The sequence below is a fragment of the Ochotona curzoniae genome, unplaced genomic scaffold (assembly GCF_017591425.1).
Source record: "Ochotona curzoniae isolate NIBS_2020 unplaced genomic scaffold, NIBS_Ocur_1.0 scaffold_4506, whole genome shotgun sequence".
NCBI classification, from domain to species: domain Eukaryota; kingdom Metazoa; phylum Chordata; class Mammalia; order Lagomorpha; family Ochotonidae; genus Ochotona; species Ochotona curzoniae.
In genome coordinates this window covers 19,132,010-19,149,459 of record NW_024467119.1, presented here as the reverse complement: position 1 = coordinate 19,149,459, position 17,450 = coordinate 19,132,010, and the positions used below count along the sequence as shown (strand labels likewise).

General features: G+C 43.1%; 1 protein-coding gene across 1 annotated transcript in view; it reads left to right on the top strand.

The window, feature by feature from the left end:
* Positions 1-647: 647 nt before the first annotated feature.
* The window catches only part of BTC (betacellulin), a 55,011-nt gene continuing 38,208 nt past the window's right edge, over positions 648-17,450 (top strand). The window contains exon 1 of the mRNA XM_040967135.1: positions 648-822. Coding sequence (XP_040823069.1) covers positions 648-822 — 175 coding nt within the window. The remainder of the gene's footprint in view (positions 823-17,450) is intronic.

The following is a 17,450-nucleotide window of genomic DNA, read 5'->3' as shown; positions in this document are numbered from 1 at the left end:
GGATCTTGACAGCTGTTTGTATAAGTGTTAAAACATGAAGACTCATTTCTGACATTGGGAAGATAGAGGATGACATTCCATAGTCTGGTAATTAATTAATTATTTTTATTATACAAGATTCTCATGTATGAATTCATTACATGCCAGGCATCCTTCTACACACAGGAACCATATCAATAAACAGAAACCATGCCTGCCCATGAAGTTTACTTTCTATTAGGGGAGATGATATGTGTTGTCAATAAGTAATTTTGTGTGAGAATTTTGTGCGAGAAGGGTGCACATACAACGGAAAGTGTGAAGCAGGTGGATCAATAGTGTCAGGTGCAGGAAAGGTCGTGTTTACAAATATGGCAGCCAAAGATGTTGACAGAAACAAAGAAAAAAATTGTGCAAATCATGGGGGAGAAGGGAGGAGATGGTACAGGAAGCAAGGACTGATGGTCGGAAGACCCTAACTTGAGAGTCTGCCAAGCAAATGTGGAAGATCCTGCAGAAGCCGCCAGGGTTGGAATTCAGTAAATCTGGAGGAGAGTAGCCAAGGCCATGTGAGGAAAGTTAGTAAGTGAAAGGGTGTCATGTGTCGTGCAGGGCTTTGGAGTTTGTATAAGGACTTGGGTGTGTACCAGGTAGATGAATGAAGCGTGATGGGGAGAACATGCAAGTGGAGCAGTGACCTGACCCAACTTAAATCTCAAATGAATCACTGTCACCGAGTTAAAATCAGAATAGAAGAAGGAAAACGAATCAGGATTCTGATGATGAAGTCGGTAGATGAGGGCGTCTCGGAACAAAAGGTAGCAGCAGAAAAGATGGTGAAGGGTAGAATCTGGATGTATTTAGATTTTCATCTTTGAACAGTCAGCCTTGGGGCAGTGAGAGTAACATTCTATATGGGACTAGCAGTTTTTGAGTATTTACTGTGGCCAGACACTAATAGGAACACTTTGTTCTGGGGTCCGTGCAATGGGTGTGGATGACACGAAGGTGTGAAGGGAACAGCTCCCCTGCTTGGCAGGGCCACGGGGAGCTACCAGCTGTTTGGCAGGGCCTGGGGAACTTCCAGCTGTTTGGCAGGGCCCGGGGGAGCTACCAGCTGTTTGGAAGGGTCTAACGGATGTCTCTCTGACCACCTTGATGTGATTTCACCCCGTTTGCATGGACACTCAAGCACCCCACTAAGAATTCTGTAATCTGTTGAGGCATTGCTGTTTACCCCTGTGAGACAGTTTTTGCAACCAATGTGAGCTTGAGAGTTAATGTTATTGATAATGTCTTGGTGAGTGGGCCTTTGACAATTTACACACAGGAGCACAATTAAGCCCATGCCATTTCTGGACACCTTATTGTGTACTTAACCATTGCCTCAGAATTTGGCCCAGACGTGCAGCACTCCTTCTGGGAAGGGACTTGAAAATATCCTAAATATTGGGCCCGGCGCAGTGGCGCAAGTGGTTAAAGGTCCTCGCCTTGCACGCCCGGGATCCCATATGGGCGCCGGTTCTAATCCCGGCAGCCCTGCTTCCCTTCCAGCTCCCTGCCTGTGGCCTGGGAAAGCAGTCGAGGACAGCCCAAAGCTTTGGGACCCTGCACCCATGTGGGAGACCCGGAAGAGGCTCCTGGCTTCGGATCGGCATAGTATCGGCCCGTTGTGCTCACTTGGGGAGTGAATCATCGGACGGAAGATCTTCCTCTCTGTCTCTCCTCTCTGTATATCCGCCTTTCCAATAAAAATAAATAATAATAAAAATAAATCTTTAAAAAAAAAAAGAAAAGGTGATTTGAGATGATGTTGAATATAATTCAACATTGTCTTGAAAACCTTTAAAAAAAAAAAAAAAAAAAGAAAATATCCTAAATATTAATGCAAGTGATGCGAATGAGGGCTGAAACTGCTATGGCAATAAATACAGTTATTTTTATCTCAAAGGCTAGCCTGTCTTTGCAATTTTTTGTAATATACAAAATGTAATTGTTTTAGCCACTTTTGTAATTTTAGCTAGAGGAATTAAGGATGCTTTTATTAAAGAAAAATGCTTTTAATTATTGTTTCATTGTTTTGGGGGTTGTAGAGTCTATAGGTGTAGGGGGATTTAACATTTAAAACTTCTGTTTTAGATTTTAGGTTTTTTTCTCTTGAAACCTATTTTCCCATTAAATCATGGGTAAATTGTAGAAATAAAAATGTGGTGGGAAAGTACTACTAATTAGCAGGTAATCGCATGTGCCTTGGCCTTGGAGTCCTGGCTGTCGTTCCATGGCTACTATGAAGAATGAATAATGGCTTGCTTTGAAGAATATGAATACAGTATTTTGCAGAATTATCTATTAGGGGCACCTGCTTAGCCTTGAAGTGCAGACAGAATGACCAAATGTCTGTACATGTCCCCTTAGTCTTGAAGTAAAAATAGAATAATTAGTTGCTTGTGCAGAAGCTTGTAAGGTGTCTGAGTAAATAAAAAGGACAGCTTTTTCTTGAGCTGTTGTGAGAACGTACCAAGTGTCTGTGTCTGTGTCTTTCTTTATCACCCACTCCACACTCCCTTCCCAAGCTCCGAACTCGGCTGGAGCTGGACTCCAGCAACTTTGCGTGTATTCATTCAACAATTTCTCCAAATAAGCCAATAAGGGAGAGGCCTTTGTTATTTTCCACTGTATACCTGAGGACCCGAAGCAGAGAAATTATATTGGAGTTAGGCATATCAGCTCAAATATTTCCAAGGTCTGATATGATGAAGATTCACATTAAGGCAATAGAATTGAAAATGGAGCCGGAAGTCAGGCTTTGAAGGTGGGGGGTGGGGAGGGGGCAAGCAGGGTGGGGAGTTAATGCCTTTCATTGTTAGGTATTTAATTTCCTTTTTTCTGAGCAGGTCATTTCAAAGGTGCCTATTAAGATGATACAGACAGCTTGAATCTCTTCCTTGGACAATAGTGCTTTTGGGGAATATATTCTCTGTCAGATTGTGAGAAAGTTGTGGGCAAACTGATCATTTTTATTCATGGGCAGAAGTATATTTTGATGTTACTAAGAAGGCAGTTGGGAATACCTGTGTGTAACTCTACCCTTCAACTGAGAGAAATGACGGAAACGTTGAAATTGAGGGAGTTGAGGAGAGGATTTTGTCATAAACATTCTCATTCTTTGCCCTAGTCTGCTGCTCAGTATGTTTCTGAGTGACAACATAACTTCTTTCTTGAGCTGATAGACGTTGACAATTTGCAAGGCCGGGAGGACTTTACTAATGAACATGGCAGCAATAAGGTGGCGGAGGAATTCAGCGTGCTGGATTAGGCATTGGATTCAGTCCCAACGGGCCTTGATTTTAGTTCTAAAAACTGAGGCTCAGGCTATAAACCTCATTTGTGCTTTATTAAAAAACAAAGACAATGGATAGAAAGAGGAATGGATGCCTCCAAGACATTTTAAGGATGGACGACATGTAAAATAAATTCAAGGTGCATAATGAAAACCTAGACTCTCCAATTGTGAGTATTTGAATATTTGAAGGTCCTTTGCTCACTATAGGGGGGTCTCATGTTGATTTTACCATTTTGACAATTTGCCCAAAGAAACATACAACAGTTAAACGTTACTATGATTTACAAATGTTATTTGTCATCACAGCTGGAAGTCTCTCTCTGTGACAGCTTTTCAGACAAGACAATCTTTCATATCTCATCCTTCATCTTCTTAGGGTATTGACTGTAGTTAATTCATTTTTCTTTTAGATTTCTTTGTTGGTGGGGATATTTGACTCTGCTAAAAGCCATCTTGTATTCATAATGCAGTGTCAAATTTCCACTCTGTATCCTCAGGCATACATTTAAAATATGTTTCAGGTCCTGGCAAGGTAGCCTAGTGGCTAAAGTCCTTGCCTTGAACATGTTGCTAATTCTGGCTGCTGCAGTTCCCATCCAGCTCCATGCTTGGGACCTGGGAAAGCAGTTGAAAATGACCCAAAGCTTTTGGACCCTGCACCTACGTGGGAGACCCAGAAGAGGCTCCTGGCTTTGGATTGGTTCAGCTCTGGCCATTGTGGCAGCTTGGGGAGTGAGCCAGTAGAAGGAATATCTTCCTCTCTCTGCCTCTTCTTCTCTCTGTATATCTGACTTTCCTATAAAAATAAAATAACTCCTTAAAAAATATTCTAGACAGCTACAAGGTGTTGATTTGGACTAAGTCAAATATAATTCAGATTTAAAGGATTTTACAGTTGTTACTAACCTGCGCTTTTACTGATGGATTGCAGAGTGCAGAGTTGCTAAATTGTGAGCCCAACAGACTGTAATTTGGAGGCCGACGCTTTAGCATTTATTTTTCATTTTTATGGGAGCAGGTGTGTGGATATTATGGCTTATAAACCATAATGATCAGTTTTAAGTTAAGCTGCAATTTACGAATGAGCTAGACTATGTGAATTTATCAGCTGCTTTCCTTTTTTAAAAGATTGCTGTATAAAATGTGTATGTTCAGGATAGATTTTAGTAGAATTGATTTTTGTGTGTCCGCCAGGTCACTTTAACGCTACATTGAAGGGAGAAATCACCACACATCAGAATTTCATAGCTGGGAAAGGTCATTTGAGGCCATGGAATCTTGGGAATTACAACTGTCTGAGCTAGGAAGGAAATGACATTATTTTAGTTTCTTTACAGTATGCACCTTTCCAGTGCTGGGGAGCTCATTCTTTCCCACAGGAAAGATACAGATACAATCAGTACAGAGACGATTCATCTAGGGGACAGTTTTGCAAATATTTGAAGACGTCGATCATGCTCACTTTTTCCTTCCTTCCTCTCCCGCACCTGGAAAGAGCCAAGGCCTGCGAAATAGAGGCAGACATTTTCTTCTAGTCTGGTTGAGTTTAGCTACCTGTCATTTATGATCCATTTTTGGGTCACTAAAAATATATTTAATAGGCTTCCTTATTTTCAGTCTTTTGTTTTGGATTTTTTTATGTTTTATGATACAATTCCTTAGGCTCAGGGAGTTCCCCTTACACTCTCCTCCTCTCCCCTTTGCCTTCCCCCCTTTTCCCCTATATTATAATCATCATATAGTCCTTTAACAACGGTCACAAGGCCATCATTCTGCTATTTAAGTGTATCATGACATTGTAGGTATAGACAATGGTGTATTTACAGTCTTTTGAGACCGAACACACAGACTACAAGAGCTTTCCTCTTCCTCCCTTTTACTCTTGTGTCTTGGAATATAATTGAAACAGAATCAAAACACTTGAGCTCATCAAAGAGATTTAGAGCTCTTTGTAATAATCTCTGCACTCACTTTTGGTTTTGATATTTTTACAGGTACTATTTTTTTTTCTAATGGTTTTGTCGTCCTTGGAAGAAAAAAAAATGAAATCACAATATAACCAAAAGTATTAAAAGATGTTGCTGTGTATGTGTGTTTATGTGCATGTGTGATTTAGTCATGTAACAGAGCTCTTCAAAAGCTTGTGGCAATGCTGAGCTTAAAGTTCATTTATGACAAATGGCTTAGAAATTCTTGTTTAGTTTTTCTTCATAACATGCCCTTTTCATGAACCTTTTGAAGGCACCTTGCATGGTATACCAATGGCTGAGTAGTGGGCTGGACACTCTTGCAGAGTCCCATCATAGACATGCTCTGGGCAACTCTTCTGATGTCCCAAGTCATTTTCACAGAGCTTAGCCCTTCCATATGGTTTTCACAGGTTTGTGGCAGTCATGCTTCTTGGCATCTGAATGTGTGACTACCCTCCATCTTTCACATAGTTCTTAACTCAAATAATGGTTACATAATTGAAATCATGTTTTGAGTTCTTTTGGTTCTTTAGAAGCAGCTCTTTTGAATTACTTCATGTGTCTTTCTCTCCTAGGCTTTTTGAAGTTGGCATTCCTGCAGAAGCTGGCATTATAGTGGCATTCTGGCATTGCTGCTTCTACCACCACATTCCATACAGGAGCATCAGGAGTTCTGGCTGCTGCCAGGAGTATTACCTAGCTCTATGGTAAAAAACCAGTGAATAGAAGATCTTTCTCTTTGCCTCTCATTCTGTGCAAATCTACCTTTCCAATTAAAAAAAAATTAAAGAAAAATTCATCCTTATTTAAACAGCAGGCGTGTGTAATGAAGACAGTATGTCTGACAGTCCAGGCAAACATCTTGGTCCATATTCAGACTGGAAGCTTTATAAATGAAGGCATGGACCTTCCATTTCTCCTTCCCTTTCCCTCTCAGGGATTTTTCTCAGTTGAGAGCAGTTTATTTATTTTGAACTGCATGTCTCTGAAATCTTTCTAGATTCAAGTGCTTAATATGTGAAAAAAATGTTGCACAAATGCAGTTGATAAGTTACTATAAAACTAATCAGACATTACTTTTTATTGCCACAAAAAAAGCAGAGAAAATGTTAAGAGTGCTGCAGGCTTCATTTTCTACACTGTGGATAGCTTTGTTTTTGTAAATAGTGCTTTTTGGAACATCATCACGTTGTAATAATGTAGACAAAATTATTAGAGTCCTTTCCTAGTCAATAGTATGGACAGCTGTAATAATTTTTAATATACCTGAAAGATATAAAATATAAGAATATCCTGCAGGCATAATATATTTTCTCCTAAGTCATTTCTAAATATTTTAAATGCATTTTAGCATTTTAAAATTATTGTATCTATAGACAACTGACAGATACTTTTTGTAAGATTAAAGAAATGATTTATGCAGAATAACAGTGAGCAATCTGAAAGCAATTTAAAGATTCCGGTACAGAAACACACTTTATCTCCAGCAAAAGCTTAAATTCCAAAGACTGTTACACTGAAGATATAACTGAATTGCTTGAAGAATCCTAAAGGTCACCAAATCATATCGATGGTAATAACAAGTATGTTGATGCTTTCACCTTAAAACGAGGTGTGTAAGCCAGGGTTCTCTAGAGACACACACATATAAACGTTGACTGGAAATCCTGGGCACCTGTATTGTGACTCAGAATAATGGAAGTCAAAGGTGTAACTCTACTCAAGGCTGAGTACCAGAAAAAGCCATTGGTGTAAGTCCTAGAATAAAAGAATCAGAAAGTAATGTCTAAGGTAAGAGTTGAGTATGTCCCAACTCCCACAGCCAGAACCAACTGTCACAATATGCTCATTTTCTCAATTCCCCCAGACCATTTATGATGCCTACTGTTTTGAGGTACCATTTTTCCACCTAGTCTAATCAGACTCACATGTTGATCTTGCTTACAAAACATACTCACCTAAAATAATTCTTTTCTTGCTTGGTTGGTAGTTAACCATCAATCCAGAAAAGCTGACACCTAGAACTATCATAGGAGAGTGAGAAAACAGATTAGTCCCAAGGTAGGTCTCCCCTTCCTAGCACTCCTTTTAACCAAAGGAAACTATGAAAGATTGAAGAACCATTTTGAGCTCAATCTTTTCCTCACTGCTGCATGGCTCATGGCTTCTTTCTCCTTGCTGCCCTCCTCACCATTTCTTTTTCTAAGAAGTTAGGAACAGAATATGAAACATCCATGAAAAGTCCTGGGGATTCATAATCTGCACAGTTTGACCATTAGTTTCTTTAACTTAAAAGATAGACTTTTCTCCAAACTTTAGAAATCTGATAATGTAGAAGGAATTTTGGAACTAGGAAATGATAGGGGCTGGGATAATTCAGCAGTGAATGCTAGAAAAACCTTGCAAATAACTCCAAAGAGCATCATATGCTGTCACCAGCTGAGGAATGCCCAGAGTGAATTATTACTTTTATCCACCAGGTGAATTTGGCTTGGGTGATGTGCACAAGGGATCTACCTTGTCTTAGCCATCTGGAGTGACTTTGAATAGTCATTTATTTTGTTATCTATATATTCTTTATCCATTCTCAGAAATGCCCTTAAGTTAATCAATAACCTTCATTTGAGTATCCTGTTTTCAGAGGTAATACCCTCTCTGCCCCTGACACTACTTGCAGTCAATCATAGCCTAAGGAAGTAATCGCACAGTGAAAATCCTGCCTCTTAACTAAAGTCTGCCTTTTCAGACCAAGCCAATGCAAGTTCACTGTAAACCATACATTCTGTATGTGTATAATGTATGCAAGTCATATATTAGCCACTTTAGAACACTTCTCAGACTTACTGAAAGTCGCTGGGCTTTTGGACCTGGATCACTCATACTGCTCCCTGAATAATGGCATATTCATCTTTTCATAAATCCTGTTTAACTGACAGAAGTGATTCTGATGTGAATTCAGAAGAAAAGGTTAGAGAAAGTCTAGAACTTGCCAGAGATTAAGAGCTCGTGATCAGAATGCTGGTAGAGTGCAGACTGTAAGGACCATTCTGACAAGGACTAACATGGAATGGAGTAAAAAGGTATTGAAAACTGATGCAAAAAGCATTCTGATCACATTTGTGACTAACTCAACCTCATCGTGTCCATGCCCAAGGATTTTAAAGATTGCAGAATTTGAGAGCCATAAAATATCTGGTGGATGAATTCTAAGCACCAAGATATTCAGGTTGTTTCAGGCTGTTGTATGACTTCTCTTATTTTACAGTAAAATGAGAGGTCAAACTATCCCAGCATTGTGATGCTACATGCTTGGTCACAAACTGTGTGAAGTCCAGTTTGAGTTCCTACTACTCCATTTTCCACCCACATTTCTAGGAAAGCAGAAGAAGATGACCCAAGTACTTGGGTTCCTGCCATCCAAGTAGAAGACTGGCAGAATTCTGGGCTCTTAGTTTCAGGCTGGCCTAGACTGGGTAACTGGCACCATTTGGAAAGTGAACTACAAGATAGGAGAAGAAAGATTCTCCCTCTCTCTCTTTCTGTAACTCAGATAAATAAAATATGCATTGTTGTAATGAAAATGCAGAATCTAAAGACAAAATTTAACCTTAGAAGGTAAATAAAATGTAAAGATTTGGAAAAGTATTAGCTATATGTTAGAGAAGAAAAAGAATATTTTCAGAGAGGAAACCAATGCCTTACCATCTCTTTCCTAATATTAGTATGAGGAAAAGGATCATGAAAAGGGTGGAGACCCCGAAGTTCATTTCAGAGGTTTTAGTGGCTGTCCTTTCCTTCTCAGGCCTAGAGCACAAGGAGGAGTATGGCTGAATGGCATGGGCCTGGGGAAACCTTTGTGAACTCATTACCGGGGCCCCTAGAGATTCTCTGCTCCTAGAATTACAGCACTAGGTTTCTTGACTGTGGCTTAGCTGAGGTTCTACCCACTGATCTGGAATGCATAAGGTATAAACATTGGGGTCTGTCATACAAAGTGAATGCTGCAGGCCCAGGGTGGGGGAAGCTATGTGGGCATGGCTACTTCTCCTGAGATTACAGGGGATTCCCCGCAGAGGCTTTGGGACCAGATAGAGCTTGTTGCAGGGGGTAGGGTTACCACAGATAGATCCCAAGGCAATGCTGAATGAAAATGCGGGTCAGAGTTAGAGTCGTCACATAGTCCCCATCATGCATCTAGTGGAGCCACTGGGAGTGGAGCCACTGCCAGTATCAGAGAACTGTGGAGCTACCAATGTCCACTGGAGTATGGAAAATTTCAGATATGGGACTGCAATCTGACAGAGTAGAAATGGGACCTTAGCCCAGGAAACCACAGCCACAGGAATTCCTGAGGGTCTGAGGGTCCGAATCCCGCATCAGAGTGCCCGGAATGTGGGATACAGTGTCACTGTAAATGATGCCCCATCTTTAAGACCATCTGCTACTTTTCATGCTTGGTTTGGACTTGGCTTGCAACCCCTTTCTTCTTTCCTGTTGCTCCCTTTCAGAGTGGAAATGTCTGCCCTGTGCCTGTCACACTGTCACATTTTGGAAGTAGAAGGCTCACTCTTGGTATGAATCTGCCCCAGAGTTTCACCCATGCTTGATTCAATGGAAACTCTTTAGTGTAAGCTTTTTAAAAAGACTTTTGAGTTGGTGCTGGAATGAGTTAAGACTTTGGGACTATTGGGATAGAAAGAGTGCATTGTGCATGTGATAGCATGTGAATTTGGAGGACTAGAATGCCACGTCTGAAAATATGCCTCAAAAGTTCATGTACTGAAACACTCTAATTAATTTGTTAATGATATTTGCAGGTAAGACCTTAGGTAATTGGGGTTACCTGAGGTCATGAGGGTGGGCTGCACGATGTCGTTGGTGACTTTCTGAGAAGGGAGATCTCAGATACTTGGCTTGCCCTATCTCACTGTAGGACACTCTTTGCCATGTCGTAATGTAACAAGAAGTGTCACTGTGTATGTTGGATGATATAATTTTATTGGATGTTCAGCCTCTAGAACCATGAGCTAAATTCTAGTCTTTGTATAGTTTCTACTCTGTGGTACTGAGTTGTAGCAACAGAAAGTGGACCAAGACACTGCCCAATAAACTATCATGCTCCTTATAACATGTCTTCTTGGTTTCTAACCAAAGTTGGAGACAGACAGGAGGAATGGAAAGGACAGAGAGGTCAGGTGGGCCTAAAATAATGTGAAGGGGTACACAGCATGATGAATTCCATAGAACTTGCAATTGCATTATTTCCTGACAAAGTTTAGCTCTGTAATGTTTCCTTCCTCTCTTCCAAGTTAACTCTTAGTCAAAGAGTTGGTGAGTGCGGAGCGCCTCCCCCAGCTCCACCCAGAAATGTAAATCATCTGTTTTGGAAGACCTGCTGATATTATTACACAATGCCCATATTATAGTTCCTATTACAGTAATGGCCAGCTTCTAGCTACCTTGCCTGCTTGTTGCCCCCTTGCAACATATTGAAAAAAAAAATCTAGCTCCACCTTCTCTGACATTTCTGGTTAATTTTTTCACCACCTGTGATGTTGGCCTCAATTCCTGGCTTCCTGCAACAGTGAGGAAATCATCCTGTTGCTTTTCTCTATTACTCTGAACTATAATATAATGACAGCTTTCACTCATTGAATAACTCCTGAATGCCAGATTTTTGCCTCAGTATGAGTATATCACGATGGAGCTTTAAACACTATGACCATTACTACCTTTGCATTTTACAGTTGAGGAAACGGAAGCTTTAAGAATTAGGTCTTTTGTGATTCACCCATTTGGTGAGATAGCATTTGAACTGACTAAACAGACTGCAGAGCCAATTGGACAAAATAGTTCACCTCTGGTGTCCCACACAGAGGAGCGTCTACACCGAAGGGAATGTGGGACCAAAGAAGAGGAGCTGCAGCCACTGAAGCAAGCCTGCCAGGGAGGGATGTTAAAGCCTTGTCATATTATAGCATGAAAAATTTGCCACTTACATGCTTTCCTAATTAGCTTTAACAGTATCCACACAAACATCCAGACTTTTTCTTTTATTGCCAAAAGCTTCTTTTTCAGAATATGAATATGTTCAAAGAAAAAGGTCAAAATGGTGACTTGTTTGTCAGACATTACTATATTACAAAGACAATGATGTTTGAGTTTTGCTAAATTGCTATTAAGCTGTCATTTTAAAACAGACAGCAAGTCGGATAGACTGAGGCACACATGGGAAGAACGGATTCTTCTAAAGATTGAAGAAGAAGGTCCAGTAAATTGAGTCAGATAAAGAAACAACAATCCTATCTTCTGGAAAATCAGACTCATAAAACAAAATCAGCTTCTTACTTTTAGATTTATTTATTTTTATTGGAAAGTCAGATTTACAGAAAAAGAGTGACAGAAAGAAAGCTCTTCCATCCTCTGGTTCACTCTGCAAGTGACCTCAACAACCGAGGCTAAGCTGATCCAAAGCCAGGAACCAGGAGCTTCTTCTGTGTCTCTCATGTGGGTGCAGTGTACCAAGGCTTTTGATTTTCTTTGTCTGTTTTCCAGGCTACAAGCAGGGAGCTAGATGGGAAGTGGAGCAGCCAGGACATAAACTGGCAGCCAAATGGAATCCCGGCTTGCAAGGCAAGCACTTTAGCCGCCAAGCTATTGACCTGAGCCCAAAACCACAGCTTTTGAGCAGTGATATTCATTGTTCTTTCCTTGAAGACTAGTTTAACAATCTCCATCACATTATTTGAAATTTCTTTGCATGAATAGTACTACTGACTTTTCATAATTCATAAGAAGTGTGATATTTACCAAGAAAGCTTTACATATTTTTAAAAAGCTGTTCACTCATTGAATGAAATAATGTAATATTCACTTGGCAATTTTCCTATGCTACCAAAATCATGCTTTGGAGAACATATGTTGGCTTAGAAAGAATGCATTCTGAAATTTTCCTTTTCATCATCACCTATATGTCTGTTTATGTGATGTGACCCACGAGTAGCTTCAGGTTTATTTTTTCTTGTCCAAAAGAAGGGAAGAAATGTTCCTGTTGGAGGATGCTCTATGTGGGAAGACCAAAAACTTGATGCTTAAAAGGCCTTTCAAAGGCATCCGTTTAACCCCATTCCAGACTTGGGAGGGCTGGTTACACCTGACTACATCTGCACAGGGACGACAGCACTAGTTTGGGGTTGCTGGGGACGCAAGTTTTACCTTGTGACTGCTGTAATGTTGATCTCACCTTCGAGCAACAACCCAGCTTACAATGTAAAGTATTGAGACACACCTCAGCTACATGAAGTCCCAAGTAGATCAATTGTTACATTCCACTCATCCCAATGCAATGATTGGATTTCAGATTTCCTAAGCAAATAAGGGGGAGAGAGAGACAGAGACAGAGAGATGAGAAGAAGAAGAGGAGGAGGAGGTGGAGGAAAGGAAAAATGAAGAAGCGGAGGAGAAAGAGGAGTGAGGCAGACAGGAAGAAGAAAGAAAAAAGTGAAGAAATGAAAATTTTCTTGACCTTGAAGAGTTTGGCTCTCTGGCGCCAGGAGATTTGGAAAACAAAGTCTCTGGAATTATTTTATTTCTGGTAGTAAATAAAACCCTCAGGGAAGGTTATTAACCTACCTGGTTAATTTGCTACATTAAATTACACAATTCCATATTCTGGCAGCCTGAAAAAATTAATTTACTATTTGAATGGCATGAATGATAAATACTTACATGGAGTCTGGTGCTTTACAATACAATACTCAACAAATATATAGTGGTTTCTGCTTAGGTGTGCTTCTTCTTCTTTTTCTTTTTTTTTACTAGAAAAGAAGAATGAGATTGTAATGTCTTGGGGATGACAGCCATTGGCCAGGTGTCTCTGAAGTGAGAGAGAAGAGAGAGAGAGAGAGAGAGAGAGAGAGAGAGAGAGAGAGAGAGAGAGAGAGAGAGAACAGAGGGTGGAGGGGAAGCAAATCGGGGAGGAAAAGCAGCCGTGGAGTGTTGGGGGGGGGGGGAGAAGCTGCCAGCATCCCTCGGCTTCCTGCGTGCAGCATCCCTTGGCTTCCTGCGTGTCTATTTGGATCTGCAGTGCGGTCGCTTTCTGTCCCGCACCCTTGGTTTTTTTTTTTTTTTTTTTTGAGTCCCGTGTCTACTCTTGCTTTATGAGCAATCTAGCAGGACTAGAACAATATTTGAAAGAATTAAGCACTGATTTTTATTTCTCTGAATAAATTGGTTGCCTGCGGCACTGAAATAATTTTAATTGGTTTTGAAACGAATGCCACTAGCGGAAGAAAAGTGCCTAATAACGTACTTTAATTTAAGCAATGATATGGAGAGGAAGAGCAGACACCAGAGGTGCCCTTCGGATGTGGAGGAGCGCTTGCGGGTCCTTCCCGTCCTCTCAGACAGGCAGCTTCGGTGCTGAGGGGGCTCCATGCCAAGCTCTGCTCTCCCAGGAGTGGAGCTGTGCACTCTGTACCTGTTGGTTATTTGGGAGGGACGGATGTGAACCACACATGCAAATCTGCCTTTGAGAACTGCAAAAATGTCTTTGTCTTCCAGAAATGGCCTGGGGAAACCCTGGGTCCATCTTCCACGAAGAAACTGAAAGACCAAGCGGAAGGAGGGGCTTGGCTAGCCCCAAGCAAAAATCATTCTCCCTGTTTTTTGCAGATGCAACCCCAATTAGGAGAATATGGGAGGGCTTTCATGCAAGGAGCAAATGGATGAAACTGTCTCCCACCACCAGGGGCCACGGGCTGCGGCCAAAGGGGGAATGCACCCATACTGAACACGTGCAAGTATTTTTATCTTCTTGTTTTATTTCTAAACAATACAATAGGATAACTAGGTATCCGGTAGGGGGTCTGGGGACCCATGAATATCTGGAAAATAGTTGTATAGCGAGTCAGCAGATAAGTAAGACCAAAAACGAAATGTGTAAAACAGATCTCAGAAGACAGAGCCCACTGCAAGCCGAGAGACTAGCCGTAAGACTAACGATCTTCAGATTGCCTGGATATGTAATAGAAAGACCTGTCAAGGATCATTTAAATGCCTGTGGCTTCCCACAAAGAATTTCGGCTGTGGTCTCTCCGTGACAGCTGCAATCCAGGCAAACTAGAGGAGTTAGAACACGTTTGCACCAGTACAAGGCTGGGTCTTAGTGGGTTGCAAGAGCTCAGAGCTGCGGGCAGGCCAGCCAGGCTGCTGTGCCAGCTTTGCACGTGGCCTCCCTGGCATGCTCTCCCTCTGGCAGGCCTCTCCTCCCTACCTTGTTTACTCCCGCGGGGGGGAGGGACGCGAACAGTCAGGTATGACCCAGCAGGGGGAGTGGGTGAGTCGGCCTGAGGGCCGCCGGGTATGTCCACCCGGGTGTGGATATGGGCGTGGGGCACTTTGGGTGGGAGCGGAGCGGAGGCCACAGCCACCAAGCCCCGCGCCTCTGGCCGGGCGTGTGTAGAAGGATCGGGTTAAATAGGAACTCCCTCCGCCCCGCGACACTCAGAGCTGCCCGCACGCCCTGGGTGTTTCCCTGCCCTGTAGCCAGGGTGCCAGCCAGGGAGTAGTTTCGTTTCCTCCTGGCTCTGACATTAGTTTTCAGGCACCCTTTCGGACACCGGGGGCCCGGGAAAGGGGCGAAGAAGGACGAGGGAGGCTCCTCTAGGGGCTGCCCGGCTCCTCAGAGAGGGGTTGATGGACCGGGCCACCCCTGCCAGCGGCGCACGCTCCCTGCCACTGCTTCTGGCCCTTGCCCTGGGTAAGTGGCCGCGCCGGATACTGAAAACCAGTGGACAGTCGGGCTGGAGTGCGGGCAGGGCGAACCCTGAACGGCGGGCTGTGTGGACACGAGGGCGCTCGCGGGCTGCATGCGCAAGTGGCGAACTTTGAGGTCTAGGACAGCACAAGGTGAAGGATCAGGCACCTGGAGCTGCACCTGCCAGAGGAAGGCTAACCCAGAGCGCCTGTGGAAGAGGCCAGAGGGCAGAAGGGAGTCGGCTACCCTGCAGTGGGTGCTGCAAGCAGGTCGCCAGCTGTTGCCTTGGGCACAGCGCCTGGCCCCCGCGGGTTGGGGTGTACTGGGATCTTTTTGGGTCGCCCTGCCCGCTAGGCAGCAGCAGCGGTGGGAGGGAAACCCACAAAGAAGCAGCAAGAGAGTCTGGGCGGAGAAGAATTCTCCCTGGATGTCAAGGGAAGGGAACTCCTTGATTTAAGAAGCTGGCCCAGAGTGTGGAGAAACTAGAACAAGGTGCCTGGGGTGTGCAAGAGGAGGGGGAGGGTGCCACGCTGTGGATGGCCGTGACCTGGGAATGACATTTTCCTTCTCATTTTGGCTGAGCTCATTGGAAAGGGACTGGGAAGAAATAACTCCACTTCCGACAGCTGAATATCCAGTTGCTTATGATAGGGAAGCGGGGAATGGAAAATGGCATATTTTATTGGGGGAACAGTCAGTAAAAGTACATGGTTACTTCACTTGGAGACTGTTTCCTATTTTAAGAAATTGCAGGAGGGAAAGCTCTTTGTTGGGAGATGGTGCCTTGCTTCTAGGTTTGCGAACAGCTGGAGGCCCAGAATCCACAGTGCCCAGGGGTCCTTGCTGAAAATTCACATGCAGCTGGAAGCCAGGGTCTGGTGATTGGGGGAAGGCCAAGAAGGCGTTTAGGTGAGAGAACGATAGCACTTTAAAGCTTATTCTACACAGTGGTGTTCTGTGGTGTGGGAAGGGAAGTCACTCAGATCTTTCTGGCTGAGCTGTAGGGACAACAGGGGTTGAGCCATTATTGGGGGAGGAGGTCTCCCCAGCTGCCTTGATGTCTCTCTACCTACCTTCAAACCAGGAAAGGAGAGAACACTTGTGATAAAGGACAGGGAGTTCCTTCAGGAAGACAACAGGAGCATTGAAAGTTTTCATCCGGCTCTGCGCATGGAGTGAATGAAGTGACTAAAAATGTGTCGGGAACTTGGTTCAGGGTGTATCTGATTCAGGATCACAGAGGAAAGCAGTGGATGTAACAAATGCCGAAGAGGACAAAGTCATTTTCAGTTTAGTGCAGAGTGTCGGAGTATGAAGAGCCTGGCTGGGGACTTAGGTCTAGATAGGGCAGAGTTGTTTTCACAGCACCTTCTCCGGGCTGCACTGGGGCGACACTCACCAGCAATCTGCTGTAGTCAGTGGAATGCTGGAGAATGTAGGGATGGGGATGAGGGCTTGAGAGAAACCCACCCTGAAAGAACTCAGGCTGAATGTGCGAGGAGGCTCATCCCGAAGACCCGTGAGATTCCTGCAGGGAGAGCGCAGTGCTGAGGGATCCACAGGTACAGGGGTTCTGCTTGGAGGACAGCATGGGCAGGACTTGTACTAGCAGAGAAGAAAGAGGGAAGATTGACAGGGGAAGAAGCGATTTTAAATGAAGGACTGGTAAATCAATATTAAGGTTTTACTGGGAAGAGGCAATCTGACTGCCAGAAAATAGAGTTTACAAGAAGCAGACAAAGGATGAAGAATTGAAAAGGCTATGTCAGCATTTAAATACAAATCAGAAAACAAATCCATGCTATTATAGTGTTTGAATAAAGGAATATGGTGCACACAATGGCTTAAAGCAGTTAAAACTGTCAGTGGAGTACCATGTGGGCAGCAGGGAGGGCTGTGGGCTAGGACACCTGATTGTCTCACACATGGAATTCAGGTACCCAGTACTTAGGACCTAACGCAGGCTCTGGCCACAAGACATACATAAGCAAAAATGATTATTCAAGGACATTTCTCCTGTTTGGTGTCATACAGTGCTTTGCTTTTTCCCCCCCTCAAAGCATGGCAAAAGGTAGAAATTACATTTTGCATTCTAGGTAACCTAGTGTATAACCGCCCTATTGAATGACCAGCCGAGGAAATTGCATTCAGTCCCCAGTTTCGCTAAAAGTGCTACTTCTTTTTTGTTTTTAAGATTTATTTTATTTTTATTCAAAGTCAGATATACAGAGAGGAGGAGAGATAGAGAGGAAATGGAGCTGCCAGGATTAGAACTGGCGACCATATGGGATCCCAACACGTTCAAGGCGAGGACCTTAGGCTCTAGGCCACGCCGCCAGGCCCTAAGAGCTCTACTTTTTGCAAAACGCCATAGGATATAATTTGGTGGCATCAGTGCTTC